We start from the raw sequence: 12,840 nt of genomic DNA on the forward strand, positions 1-12,840 counted from the left end.
TTCCAAAGGCAGAATTGCTCAAATCTTTGCAAACGTAGCTGGAGGTTGCTAACACCAATAAACAGCAGGGATGACTCCAGAGGGGTGCAGTCACTCGTGTGTTTCAAATACAACCCACAAAAATGCTAAAAATACACAGAAATACAACCACGGGATGATTGTTTGTTATTTTTTGGTATCAGGCTTGTCTCAGGTTCACAGGGTCAAAACCATGACTGCACCAACACATTTCCTGACAGCAACAGGGGGTCATTATCAAAATAAACCCAGTTCATATTTTGTTTTACCATATGCTGACAGTATTTTAACAATATTGGTTGATTTTGGAAGCTTCCTGGCAAGTGGCTGTAACCAAGTGCTGCCTGGGGGCTTGGGGAGCACATAGCCCAGTCCAAAGTTAGAGAGCCAATTTTTCACAGTTAAATTCCCTATTGATTTCAGAGAAGGGTTTAATGGGGAAAATAAATATAGCTGGGCCCACACTTAGCATGGCATAAAGTACTTTTGCTTCAAGCATGGTCAGGAACCCAAAGAGAGGAGGGTCTCTGTACCTTCCCTCTGCCCCTCCTGTTAGGCTTGTACACGCACACTCAGCTCCTCAGGTCACTTGGGAGTTTTAGGATGGATCAGGCCCTTGTGGGCTTGAGGCACAGAGAGAGAAATGTGCATTTGTTTAAAGAGAGAAAAGCCTGGGTTTAACAGTGCTTGCTTGTTTGAAAGCTGTGGGTGAATTTGCAGTGGCTTTAGGAAAAAAAAAAACAGTTGTCTTTTATTAAATTTTCTGTGACACTGTCCTCCCACAGTACACAATCTCATTGCTTTCACAGATGACATTGTAGTCTCACTGAGTAAAAATTTTGATTAAGAGGTTATTTTCATGTTTTATAATACATGGTATGAGATGTACCAAATAGAGGAAAATAAGTTCTGACTCCTTAAAAATAATTTCAGTAAGAAAAGAAACACAAAATTCACTCTTTGCATTTAAAATTAATGGCTAAAATCTGCTATGCAAGAAAACAGATTATTTCTTCTGTGCCTTTTTTTCTGCTTTATAAGTCTGCTGTACCCTTGTAAGAGTAGATGGCACTTTAATGCAATGAAAAAGCTGAAAATCTGTGTTACATTAAAATACATGTAAAATTTTGGAATTGCTCCTCTCTTGGTGGTAACCTGAGGATAGAGAAACATGTACAAAGCATAGAAATGTCACCCAGTTCATTATCCATAACATTTTATTCACATGTAATGCTGTAGGAAGAAAATTTCAAGATGCTCTGCCTGATATTATAAAACTCCCTCATCATCAATTAGTGTGAGAGGAGCTGCTGAAAAGATCAATCGTTTGCTTGTTCACATTCTGGAATGAAAAATCCAAAATACAAGGAAAGGAAGCCTTTATTTAAGGGCAGTCAGATAAAACAGCTGTGGGATTCTACATCATGAAATCACTGCTTATATCCATCAATGCCATTTTTCAGTCCTTGGTAAGGAGGGTACATTTGCCTCCAGCCTCTGCAGAGGTTTTGGGGTTGTTTTGTTAGTGAAGGCTGGTGGTGCAAGGGAGGGACATGAGCTGGGCTTTGCCAGCACTTTACTACAGGACCCAGAAGGGTTCTCTTAAAACTCTCTGTCCTACCCTGACAGTGGTTTTGCTTTTGAGATTCACCACTGAGACCCAAATAATTGCTTTTGCTCTTCTCCATTCACCATGGCACCACAGGACACAAAACAAGGGGGTCTTTGCTCTTGGCATAGCTCAAAACAAGCATAATAGTGGTAAATGCAAATAAAAACCCTTAAATTTAGCACTTTTTTTTTGTTTGTTCTTTAATATTAAAGAAAATTCTGATGAGAATATTTTGGCAGTGTTTCACTTGTTTGGGTTTTGTTGGTTGTTTTTTGTTAGTGAGTCTTAATATCATCAGTTTTGATACAAAATACTTTTAGGGGTTATAATGCAGTTTTTATGGATCTTACAGCAACTAACAAGTGAGCTGTACTTAAAAATCCTCAGAAATCCTGTCCTAGTGACACAGTCAAAACTTCAGCCTTTCTGAGGTGCTCTGGCTCCTCGTTGTACTGACGTCCAGTTACAGGTAGCACATTAACAAAAATAGAATTCCAGTGTCATGCTTCATATCTTCAGCAACATGATGGACGTGAATGTGTGCTAATTACAATGGGAAGCCACCTGGGTAATTTTAAACTTTCTATTTTACGTGGCTTCTTAGATCCTCGACTTTTCATTTCAACACTCAGCATGAAGAGAGAGGTTAAACTGTTGCATTTTGTATACAGGGAACCATTCATGTAATATACACCAGTCTGTAAAAACTGTAAATGCTATTTTTTTTTTTTTTATTTTAAACAGTTTTCTTAGTTTACAAAAGATCAATAATTGGTACCTTTTTTACACTCTCAGATTCCTGAATATTGACAGATCTTCAAAGGGAGTATTAGCATATGAAACCTTAAGATTGGCTGTCCTGAAGGTTTTTAAGACACGATAAAGCTAAAATATCAAGTCTCTCGGACAGCCCCTCTTAAACAATTTGGGCAGGGGTGCACGTCAGAAATCACCAGCAAAGCCCAGCAACCCCCCCCACCCCGTGCCACTGTCTGCCTGCACGCTGTTATTTGGTTGCACACTGTTTAAATCCCAAAGGAAAATCACACCTCGCATTCCCTCGCTGGCTGCTGGTGGCAGGAGCAAGATCCGTACTCATTAATGATCACCAGGGCTCCCTCAATGTGGTTGGGTTTGTAATCAACATAATACTCCTGGGCTGACATGGCAGCCATTTGGTGCATGGTCTGTTTTTGCTTCTGCTTCCTGCGCTGTGTGACAAAGCACTGTCTTAGTTGCCTTAAGCCGGCTGGGAAGCACTTCCAGGAGACATACAACACCAAAACCACGATGAGGAAGGAAAAAATCAGTGCCATGGTGCCCGTCACCACCTTGTGAATCTGCACGGCGTTCTCGGAGTTCTCGCCGGGCATGGTGATGGTGACGGCGTACGTGGTCCGGTCCTCGTCGCCGTCGGGCGCGTCGTAGGTGGCGGTGGCCGAGCCATAGCCCAGCGTCTGCTCGCTGTTGTTGGTCACCGGGGAGAAGGTGTTGACGCTCGTGGGGTCGGCGTCCTCGCACAAGTGGAAGGCGTACACGGCGTCCAAAACATCCTCTCCCTGGGCGTACTCGGGGGTGGCACAGAGCAGGTTGCTGTCGTAGCGACCCTGGAAGTTGCTCAGCCAGGAGGCCAGGGCGCAGACGTTCCGGCTGCAATCCCAGGCGTTGGCGGAGAGGCTGATGCTTGTGAGGGACTTCCAGGAGTCGAGGACTCGGGAGTCGATGTAGGTCAGCCGGTTGGAGTCCAGCTGCAGGGATTTGAGATGAGGTACACTTTCGAAAACGTGAGGTTCGATGTATTCGATTTCGTTGCCGGAGAGATCCATCTTTTCGAGTTGCCATATCCAGTCCAAAGTGTTTACTACAATGGTAACTTTATTCCTTCGCAAGCAGAGGGAGTGCAGAGAGATGAGCCTGGGAAAATGGGCTAAATTCACTTTCACCAAGTCATTGTGCTCGAGGTGCAGCTCAGTGAGTTTGAACAAGCCAGCAAAAGAGTTTCGAGCCAGGCTCTTTAACTGATTGTATCCTATGTCTAGAAACTTCAGGCTGCGACAGTCCTGAAAAATTCTCACCGGCACGAACTTGATGGCGTTCGACCGCATGTGCAAAGTTGTCAGTTTTCTCAGCCCGTGGAACAGGTCAGGCTCCAAAGACTGCAGGTTGTTGTATGATAAATCCACACTGCGCAAGTTTGGCATGGGGCGGAAAGTGGTGTTGGGCAGTTGGGTTATTTTGTTGGAACTCAGGGTGAGCTCTTTAACTCGCCGCAATTTTTGAAAGGCATTCCCCTCCACTGAGCAAATGTGATTGTGATCCAGATAGAGCCACGTGAGCTGCATTAACCCTGTGAACTGTCCATCATGCAGCTCTGAAAGGCTGTTGTACCGCAGAGACAAGCCCATCATGCCCGACAGGTTGCGAGGCATCTCTGTGAGATTCAGTGATTCACAGTACAAAAGCCTGCCCTCACACCGACAGAGCTGTGGACACCCACTATTCACAGCTGGAAGCATTTTAGAAAAGATACCCAGCGTACACAATATCAACCCCGGGGGCTTCCTCAGCAGCCAGTTTAAACAGAGACCAATAAGAAGGAAATCCATTAGCAAGAATATTTCCAAATATGCTTGAGAATGTCCATTGAGTCTTTTCAAATTCTACATCATATTTTATTTAAGGGAGAAAAAAAAACCAAAAAGGCAAACCAACGAAACAAAGCCCGAAAACCAAAGCAAAACAGCAAACAGAACAAACACAGAGGCAAATATTTCACTTTACAGCATGCAGGAGCTGTGCAGCATTAAAGTTCACAGACATTCAAAGGTAAAATGATAGTGATTTTGTTCATGTTAAATGCTGCAGCAAAGGAAAAAAAAAAATCTTTCTTCATGAAAGAATTTAATTAAAAAGTGTCTTACCCACCCTTTTCCAGAGAGTGACAACCTCCATTCAGTTGCTTCCTTTGTGTTTGGACTAATTATATGCAGAGCTAAAAAAGACCCCTCTGTGCTACAAATTCAGTCCCTTTCAATGTTGTGCAAGGCTGGCAAGCTCACAATGTCTCACTTCGCTTCTGCTCAACGAGCGAAAGGCTTGTCCAGCTAGCTTTTGAGCTGCCTCCTAGGACCTGCAAGTTTCAGAACTATGTACATGAGCTTGATCTTCTCCTTCTCCCTCTGTCCTTTCCTCTGCAGTTAACACTGTGGCGTGAAAAAAACTCCAAACTCTTTACTAACGACTCCACAGGATTTGTCAATCTGTTTAATGTCCATCATTTGCAACGACCATGGACCGGCACAACCTTTACTCCAGAGAGAGGTTACCATTCATTCACAGACCGGCTAAGGGTCGCTTTATTTCCCATTCTTTGTTCGCTTTGCTTGTTAGGTGATGCTTAGGCAGAGAGAGACAGCAAGAATCCCTTCCCTTCAGCTGAGCAGTATGTTGCTAGAGCATGCAGAGGCACCCAGTGTTCACTGAGTGTCGTAAGCTGCTCATGATTGTACGCCTGCACTGTGCATCTCAGACATGGGCAGATTGAAAAGGGGTGGGCATAAAACCAACATCGGAGCGAACCAGGAAAGTAATATATGCTCTTTGATGAAATGGAAAATACTTTAAGCCTATCTCGCCATTTCTCAAACAGGCACGCACACACAGCCGCACAAATCATCAAAAGCGAGGCAGTGCTAAGTAGGAAGCTTGAGAATTAGGATTCTTTCTGTTTTTTTTGGTTTTTTTTTTCTCGGATGCTTTTGTTTAAAGTCTGAATTTATAAGCTATTAGCCGGGAGAGGGAGAGACTCGATCACTTGGTTTGGGAAGGAATATGTAAACCAGTCTTTTTGGATTGCTTTTTCTCTCTAATTCTGATGATGAGATTTGCCTTTTGGTCTTTGGGTGGGGGATTGAGGGGTGTGTGGGGGGGGGAAAATGTGCTTTTTTTTTCTTCTGACATTGTCTAAATAGAGCATGATTTGAAATTCTGTGCATTCTTTCTCTGAAAAATGCAGCCAGAGCTCTGCAAATAGGAATGTCTCATTTCATATAAGCTTTAATTACATTTGGTCTTTTTCCATCCTGCATATTTTGTGTGTTCAGCACATGCCTTTCCTAAAGGCTTTTTTTTTTTTTTCATTTTTCTTTGCAGTGTATGCTACGGCACACAGAACTCAAATTCTAGCAGCATAAAGATTACTGTGCTTTTTGAATGAGATCAATGCATAGGTTGCTGTGAGCGTGTCGGCAGCATGCAAAGAGGGGGTTTCAAACCCCATTACTTAATAAGTTTAGCAGATCGTGCTGGTTTTTGTTCCATGCTCCAAGAAAAAAAAATCTTTTGCTGGGTATTTTGCAGTCCTCATTCTCTATGGGAAAGGCATCATCAATGAGCTCTGTAATTTTTACTGACTGAAAAATGTATGGTGTTTCTGTCACGAAAATGCTGGCCATCTTTTTCTATTATGAAATAGAATCTCAAGCCCCTGTGCTGGTGAGAGCGATCGGAGCTGACAGCTCCCAATTCTGCATCAATACCCAATGAAGAAGTTCCACACGGATTTTAGGATGCAAGGATTGCAGAGGATCGGGCTGATTTTAAGTGGACATCGGATGCAAAATGCTGGAGGGACAGGGAAAAACCACTGTATTTGCTTTCTTTTTCACAGCTGTGTTAATTTAAAAGAAATTCCTTGTTTTGGAGGTGTCTGTTGCAGAGCTAAACATTGTGTTTGAGTGTGGCTGCTGTGAGTGTGTGCTGGGAGAGATCAAGGAATGCAGTAATTTGATGCAGTAAAAGTTGCTTTGCAGAAGTCCTAGCAAACTTAAAGCTCTTGTGCATAAAAATAAAAATGTGTGAAGGAGATTCATTACTAATGGATTTGCCAGAAACAGTCTTAAATAAATTACAAATATAAACCATTTAAATTGTGGTTTCAGAACCTGGGGATCAATGTGCTTTTATGCTCCCTGTTGAGTTTATTTACATTTTTCTGCTCTTCACAACATTTCAGTGGTCTCAAAGCAAAAATGTGATGCTTTAATAGTATATGAACCTCATCTGTGTTTTAGCATTTGGGCAGGAGAGCTGAAGGTGTTTTTTTTCTCCCCAGATCATGCAGTTTTATTCAAAGCAGGCTGTTTATGCAAGTGTCCACTGGTTGCAGTACACCTTAATTCTGTTTCTCGGTACACAAAAGCAGGAGGGAAAGCAGTGACAGAACCGACAGAAAAAGCATTGAAGCAGGAGAGACTAAAAAACTCCATCCAAGAATATATTCCAGATTGCCTTGATGAATATTTTGGTGCAATTAGCAGGGGAAAAAAATTAAAGGATGACTTGAACTTCACAGATACTGAAAAAAAGCTTCAAAGCAATGAGGTTGTGTCCCTTAAAAATCTGCAACCCTACAAGTCTTCTTAGGGGAAGCCTTAATGCCTTCTCCCATGTAAAAATTTAGGGAGAGGTCTGCAAGAGTAGCCCTGAAAATTTTAATTATATCTTCAAGGAAAGCTACCATTTTCTGCAAATCAGATGATGATAAGGATCACTTAGTTACCATTTAAATGCTATGTATAAAGACTTCTTCTGGTAGAGATGAAGCTCCCTGATACATCACTGAAGAGCTAAATATTTTTTTTTTCACTGCTTCTCCTTGTTATCACCTGGGATACAGCTTGGATCCCAACCAACGTGCCTATTCCCACTCTGGCATATAATCCATTATCATTTGGTTTTCAAAGGCAGGAATTAGAGCAGACAGTAGCAAACCTATATAGCAGCAGCTGGAAGACTGACAACCAGAATTAGGGACCCAGAATTAATGGCCCTAAGTGCACTCTCTCAGAGCTCTGACAGAGGGCTATTGAATAAGAAACTCTGCTCTTATCCAAAATTTGGTTGTAAAAAAGAATCCAGGTAGTTTTAGGATGAGAGACCTCAGTGTATGTTTGAGGCTCTGATGTTGAGGCACAGTAGTGACCAAATTCAAGAACTGGGGCATCTGAAATATCTTTTGTAAATTGGTGTCCTACTGTATTTTTGCAATGTACCCTTTTTGCAATCAAACCAGGAATCCACTTTGAAGATTATTGTAATGCAAAGGGCTTAATTTCCACTGTCTGAGCTGTTATCACAGCCAAACTGTTAAGTTTACACATTTTCAGAAGTTTCAAAGCCTCTGGCAAGTCTCTATAAATTAGCAGATTTAAATTAGCTTTATTAAATGTGCTATTATAAAACATTTTAAGAATGGCAAACTAAGTTTGTATGTGTTTAAAGGAGCTTGATTAAATCAATGCAAAGTAGGTTACAGAAGAACAACATGAATAACATTTTAGAAAGGTTAGATGGGAAGCTCCTTCTTGTAGTCATGACAAGGATAATTCATTGGCAGCCATGGTCAGAATTGTTCAGTCTGGAAAGGAAAAACACCTTTCAATGTGTTTGCTTTACACATTTGTAATATTGTGTTCAGATTAATCATAGGATCATCAAGATTGGAAAAGACCTTTAAGATCATCCAGTCCAACCATTAAATGTCCCATATAACTTAACTGGCCTCAGAATAATTTAATTCTTTCTAATCCCTTGGATATCCCTTTGCTGTTTGTGCCTGGGTATTCACCTTACCTGAATTTCCAGTCCTGGACAGATGGAGTTGGGACAGAGTGCATGAGAGCAGAATGTGGCTGCTGATGTCTAACTATTCATATACACAGCTTTTCATAAATTCTCCACCAAAATAGGAAAAGGCAAAACAACCTATTAAATACTGAGTATACTTCTTCCTTTTGGCATTTTCTGAGTGGTTTATATCAGAATAATAAAAAAGTGATGCTCTTAGTGATGATTTTAATTTCCTTTCATGAATGGAAGGGCTCAAACCTTGATCTTTGGTAGTCTTTAATTTTCAAGTGTGCTGAACCATGGCATTTTGCATAAAAGAAACATTTAAGAGCAGAAAAGGGGGAAAAAAGATATGACCTAAGGTAAAGCAAACTACATCTGTTATTTCTCTTGTATTTCTGTCTTGGTCATTCTCATTCTTAACATTTATTGGCTGCCCCTTCTGTACAAAATTTAGGATTTCAGCTGATAAGAAGTCCAGTTCTATAACATGTCTGTTTTAGTAGATATTAAAATGAGTAACATTATTCAATATTTTGACTAAAATAGTCCTGCTGGCTCCAGATATCATTAAATTCTTACAGTACCTGACAGGCATATTGAATTTCTGGCTACCTTTAAATCGTAGATATTCTTATGTAAATGACCTTTTTGTTTTTGACAAGGTGATAAACATTTTTCTGTCTCATTGCAGTCATTCCATCCTCAGCAACCACATTGCAGGTAGTCATGCATAGCTCTAGAAAGTCACTGACAGAGGAGACCCATGTGCAGAATTGTCAGTGCAGTGCAGAAATGTCAGTTTTTAGGACAACATATCCAGAGTATGAAAAAGTAGCTCTCTCCTCCATTCATGACCAATAGATTACATGAATAAGCTAAAAAAGGACTGGCTGTCTTAAGTATCTGTGAAAATACCTTTGGATTTCTGGACATGATGGCAAAACTCTTGACAGTGTTACTGGTTCTGAATGGCCAGCGGTAATGGGGAAAAAGACAAGTAAAATTATCCTTTTGCAATTAATCAACACATGAACATCATGTCACATCCTGGCTAGGGAAAGGCTGGTGTGTTACTGTCACATTCTGGACATGATGGCAAAACTCTTGACAGTGTTACTGGTTCTGAATGGCCAGGGGTAATGGGGAAAAAGACAAAAAGTAAAATTATCCTTTTGTGATTAATCAACACATGAAGACCATGTAACATCCTGGCTAGGCAAAGGCTGGTGTGTTACTGTCACGTTACCAGGTTGGTGGAACTCCTGGTTTGCAGGAAAAGTGAAAATGTAAACCTTGGGTTTTGATTAACCCTTGCTAAGTCACGTTACCAGGTTGGTGGAACTCCTGGTTTGCAGGAAAAGTGACCTTGGGTTTTGATTAACCCTTGCTACTTTATATCTCTAAAAATGTCTTAGAAAGCCATGAAGGAAGGAGCTGTGGAGTGCAGTGATTAGCAAGTATCAAGATTTTAGTTGGTCATATTTGACTGGAAATCAATTAGTTCCACCTTCAGACGTGCTAAGTGAGACACTTCACAAAGGTTTATCTCAAGACCTTCCCAAGCATTTCTGGAGGTACCAGCAAATGAACTGTAATTAATTACCAATTCTCTTAAAAGCAGAGAGGGCCACAGCTTATGCACACTCTTGAATACATCTACTGTGCCCTCTGCTACTGTTATTAGTTCATCTGTGAGGGTTATTTTTTGATTAACTCTGGTGCTAAACAGTCTTTTATTTGTGCTTTGAGACTCATTTTGATGGAAAGGTTCTGTTCTTCCATGGATGTTGCTTCTCTCAGGTGTTTCACCTGGGGTTGATCAATTGGCTGCTTGGTTGGCTGTTGGTATATTTACTCAGACTTACCAAGAGGTTGGATAAACTGACAGAATAGCAGGATTGTTTAGGACTGTGAAAAATCCCCCCTGTAGCCAAACTAGTTATGACCCTAAACCCATGATGTTTTACCAGCATTTTGTGGCCTTTTCCAGAATAACTTGTGTTGCTTCGGAAGTTGTGAGGTCACACCTGGGGATGCAGTAGCACCATGCTATAGAGAAGTCATTGGTAATGCATTGGAATAACCTTCCTGATGCAAAATCCTTCCTTCTTTTTAGCAATACCTTGAGGGGCTGTGAACACTTTTTAGATTTCCAAAGTGCAGGACATATGGAGAATTGAGAGGAATTTATGAAATCAGTTATTAAAATCAAGGATGAACAAGTTAAAAGTTGTTCCTGGCAGTCTTCTGGAAAGTCTTTTTACAAGTGGATGAACTGCTCTTGGAAAATTTTGCCAGCACAGAAAATCTGTTCTCAGCATTAGACAACCAGTTGTTCTTAATCCATTTCTTCTGCTCATTTCCAAATGTATTTTAAAGCAAAATCAGAAAAGACAAAAAACTTCACGCTGGCCTTTGTGGATACATTATTTCTAGAAACACAGGTTAGTTATGAAATTGGTGCTGGCATTTTGAAATTGATTAAGACTTTTATTGAGCCTTCTTCCTCCACAGAAGGAGGAAGACTGACTCCACAGAAAAATAGAATTATAAAATTGGAGAATAGCGTGCGTTGTAAGGACCTTAAAGAAAAGACCATCTCCTTCTATTCCCTGCTATGGGCAGGGAGACCTTCCACTATCCCAGGTTGCTCCATGCCCTGTTCAACCAATGATATCCATATTCTGAAGGGAAATCTCAGGATAAAATGCATTGAAATCCTGGTGTTGTGTGTATTGCATCTTACAGGGAGATTAGAAGGCCTCTGGATCATTAGCTCACAGACAGAATTAATAATGCAGAAACCAGGATGAAAACTCATATTTCAGAGAGAAGTCATTGTGATTTTTGCAAGCCTAAAGACGATGGTTTGTTGACTACCTGCAATATTTATGGTTTCATTACGTTTTATTTGCAACTGATGTAATGTCTAAGAGAAATAGTCATGGGTCAGGAGTCTCAGAAGGACATATTTAAAGGCATAACAAAAGATAGTCATGCCTTTTAAAAAAAAAGAGAGAATAACCTGACCTTCTTTTTTTAAACCAACTTAAAAATACTCAAGGCATTACTGAAGAGTTTATATGGTGGAGGAGGTTTGTGTGTGGTGTGTGTGTAATCTTAGAAACACAACTTGGCTCAACAGCTAATTTAATTTTGTGAGATCCAATGGCAGTCTTTGAAAAATGGATTCCTGACTCTTGTTTGGTTTTGCTTCAATGTATTTTGAAGACTTTTCATGTCTTAGAATGAAGAAACAAAGCAAGAAAAAGTTTGTATTACTCCGTTACTCTTAATAAATATATAGAAGCAAACCAAATTCTAGTAACATATCCAAAGATCCTGAATTTTCCAAGGTTTTAGAAAGAATACACCAAATACATTCTCAAAATCTGTGCAGTAGTATGAATGTCAATGATCCTGCCATGTTTTTAATGGTGAAACAGCAGATTTGGGGGGCAGACAGTAACAGGAGTTCACTTCAGCTGTGTTTCATAATCACATTCCCTCTCCTACTGCTGTACTTTTGAATCTTTAATATTCCTGTAAAATGAAGAGCTTATTGTTTCCTAAAACTCAATTTATATTTTAAATGAGTGGAAAGATGCGTAATCAATTTGAAAAGGCAGGAAAATATCATTCTGTTTTTCAAGATGTAGGACATTTTATGGAGTGTTTTGAATTCTACAGACCAGTTTTAAAGAATGCTTGGCTTAGTTCTGCTATTTTTTTGTAGTGCAAATTAATTATGATTTGACAAGAGTGTACTTGATTTTCTTCTTCAGATTTGGTGCAAAGCCAAGCTTTATTAGTTAGAGCCTCTAAATCAAAACCAAAGGTCAGTATCTGTAAAATGCTTGTGGTTTAAGATATATTGTAGTTTTTTCCCCATTATTCAGATATTTTTGTCTATGAAAACTGTTTGTGTTTAAGTGGATGCTGTGTGATGCACACATGGCAGTGGACAAATAACCAATTTTCATGATTGCATCAGTAATGTTCCTTGCAGCGATCTTAAAAATTTGGGAAACCTTTGGTGTGAAACTCCTGAATGATCCCCCCTTCACGCTTCGTGTGGTTTGTGAATGCTGGCTGAGGATGTTGTGTACCCGTGGCAGGTAGGGGACAAAAGGTGATTCAGCAATGCACAATACTGAGTGCCAGACTTGCTAAAAATCAATCCTAGAAGCACGTCCAGACCCTCACTTTGCTTCTTTTAATTGTATTTCGGGTTTTTTTGTTTGTTTTGTGCTGTATTTCTTCTTACATCTACAGTTGTTGTTGATTCTGAGGATGTTGTGTACCCGTGGCAGGTAGGGGACAAAAGGTGATTCAGCAATGCACAATACTGAGTGCCAGACTTGCTAAAAATCAATCCTGGAAGAGGTCCAGAGCCTCACTTTGCTTCTTTTAATTGTATATCTTTTTTTTGTTGTTTGTTTGTTTGTTTTGTGCTCTATTTATTCTTGCATCTACAGTTGTTGTTGTTGTTGATATTTGTTGGGTTTTATTGTTTCCAGTTCTTAATTTCTGGGATTGTCTCTTCCTATGTCCCTGCATATTGCCCATCATGGAAG

The 12,840-nt window shown here is 40.2% G+C and overlaps 2 protein-coding genes across 4 annotated transcripts in view; one reads left to right on the forward strand and one right to left on the reverse strand.

Annotated features, from left to right (window-relative positions):
* The window catches only part of CTNNA2 (catenin alpha 2), a 372,247-nt gene that overhangs the window by 207,394 nt on the left and 152,013 nt on the right, over positions 1-12,840 (forward strand). Inside the window, exon 1 of one of the 3 annotated variants that reach the window (XM_039723935.1) lies at positions 3,372-3,398. The exons of 1 other annotated variant lie outside the window; for it this stretch is intronic. The gene's annotated coding sequence lies outside the window, so the exon portion shown is untranslated. Of the gene's footprint in view, positions 1-3,371; positions 3,399-5,197; positions 5,217-12,840 lie in introns of those variants that run through there. One more of the 3 variants, XM_039723936.1, reaches the window with a different exon arrangement.
* Positions 1,381-5,146, reverse strand: LRRTM1 (leucine rich repeat transmembrane neuronal 1). Its single transcript, XM_039723937.1, has one exon. It carries the CDS (start codon positions 4,234-4,236, stop codon positions 2,674-2,676), a length of 1,563 nt encoding a protein of 520 aa, XP_039579871.1. The 5' UTR covers positions 4,237-5,146; the 3' UTR covers positions 1,381-2,673.

Source organism: Passer montanus, unplaced genomic scaffold (genome assembly GCF_014805655.1).
Source record: "Passer montanus isolate IOZ18808 unplaced genomic scaffold, ASM1480565v1 scaffold51, whole genome shotgun sequence".
Classification (NCBI taxonomy): Eukaryota; Metazoa; Chordata; class Aves; order Passeriformes; family Passeridae; genus Passer; species Passer montanus.

Excerpts from the sequence above, each read along its gene's own strand:
- LRRTM1 (XM_039723937.1), bottom strand. The coding sequence starts at position 4,236 with ATGGATTTCCTTCTTATTGGTCTCTGTTTAAACTGGCTGCTGAGGAAG.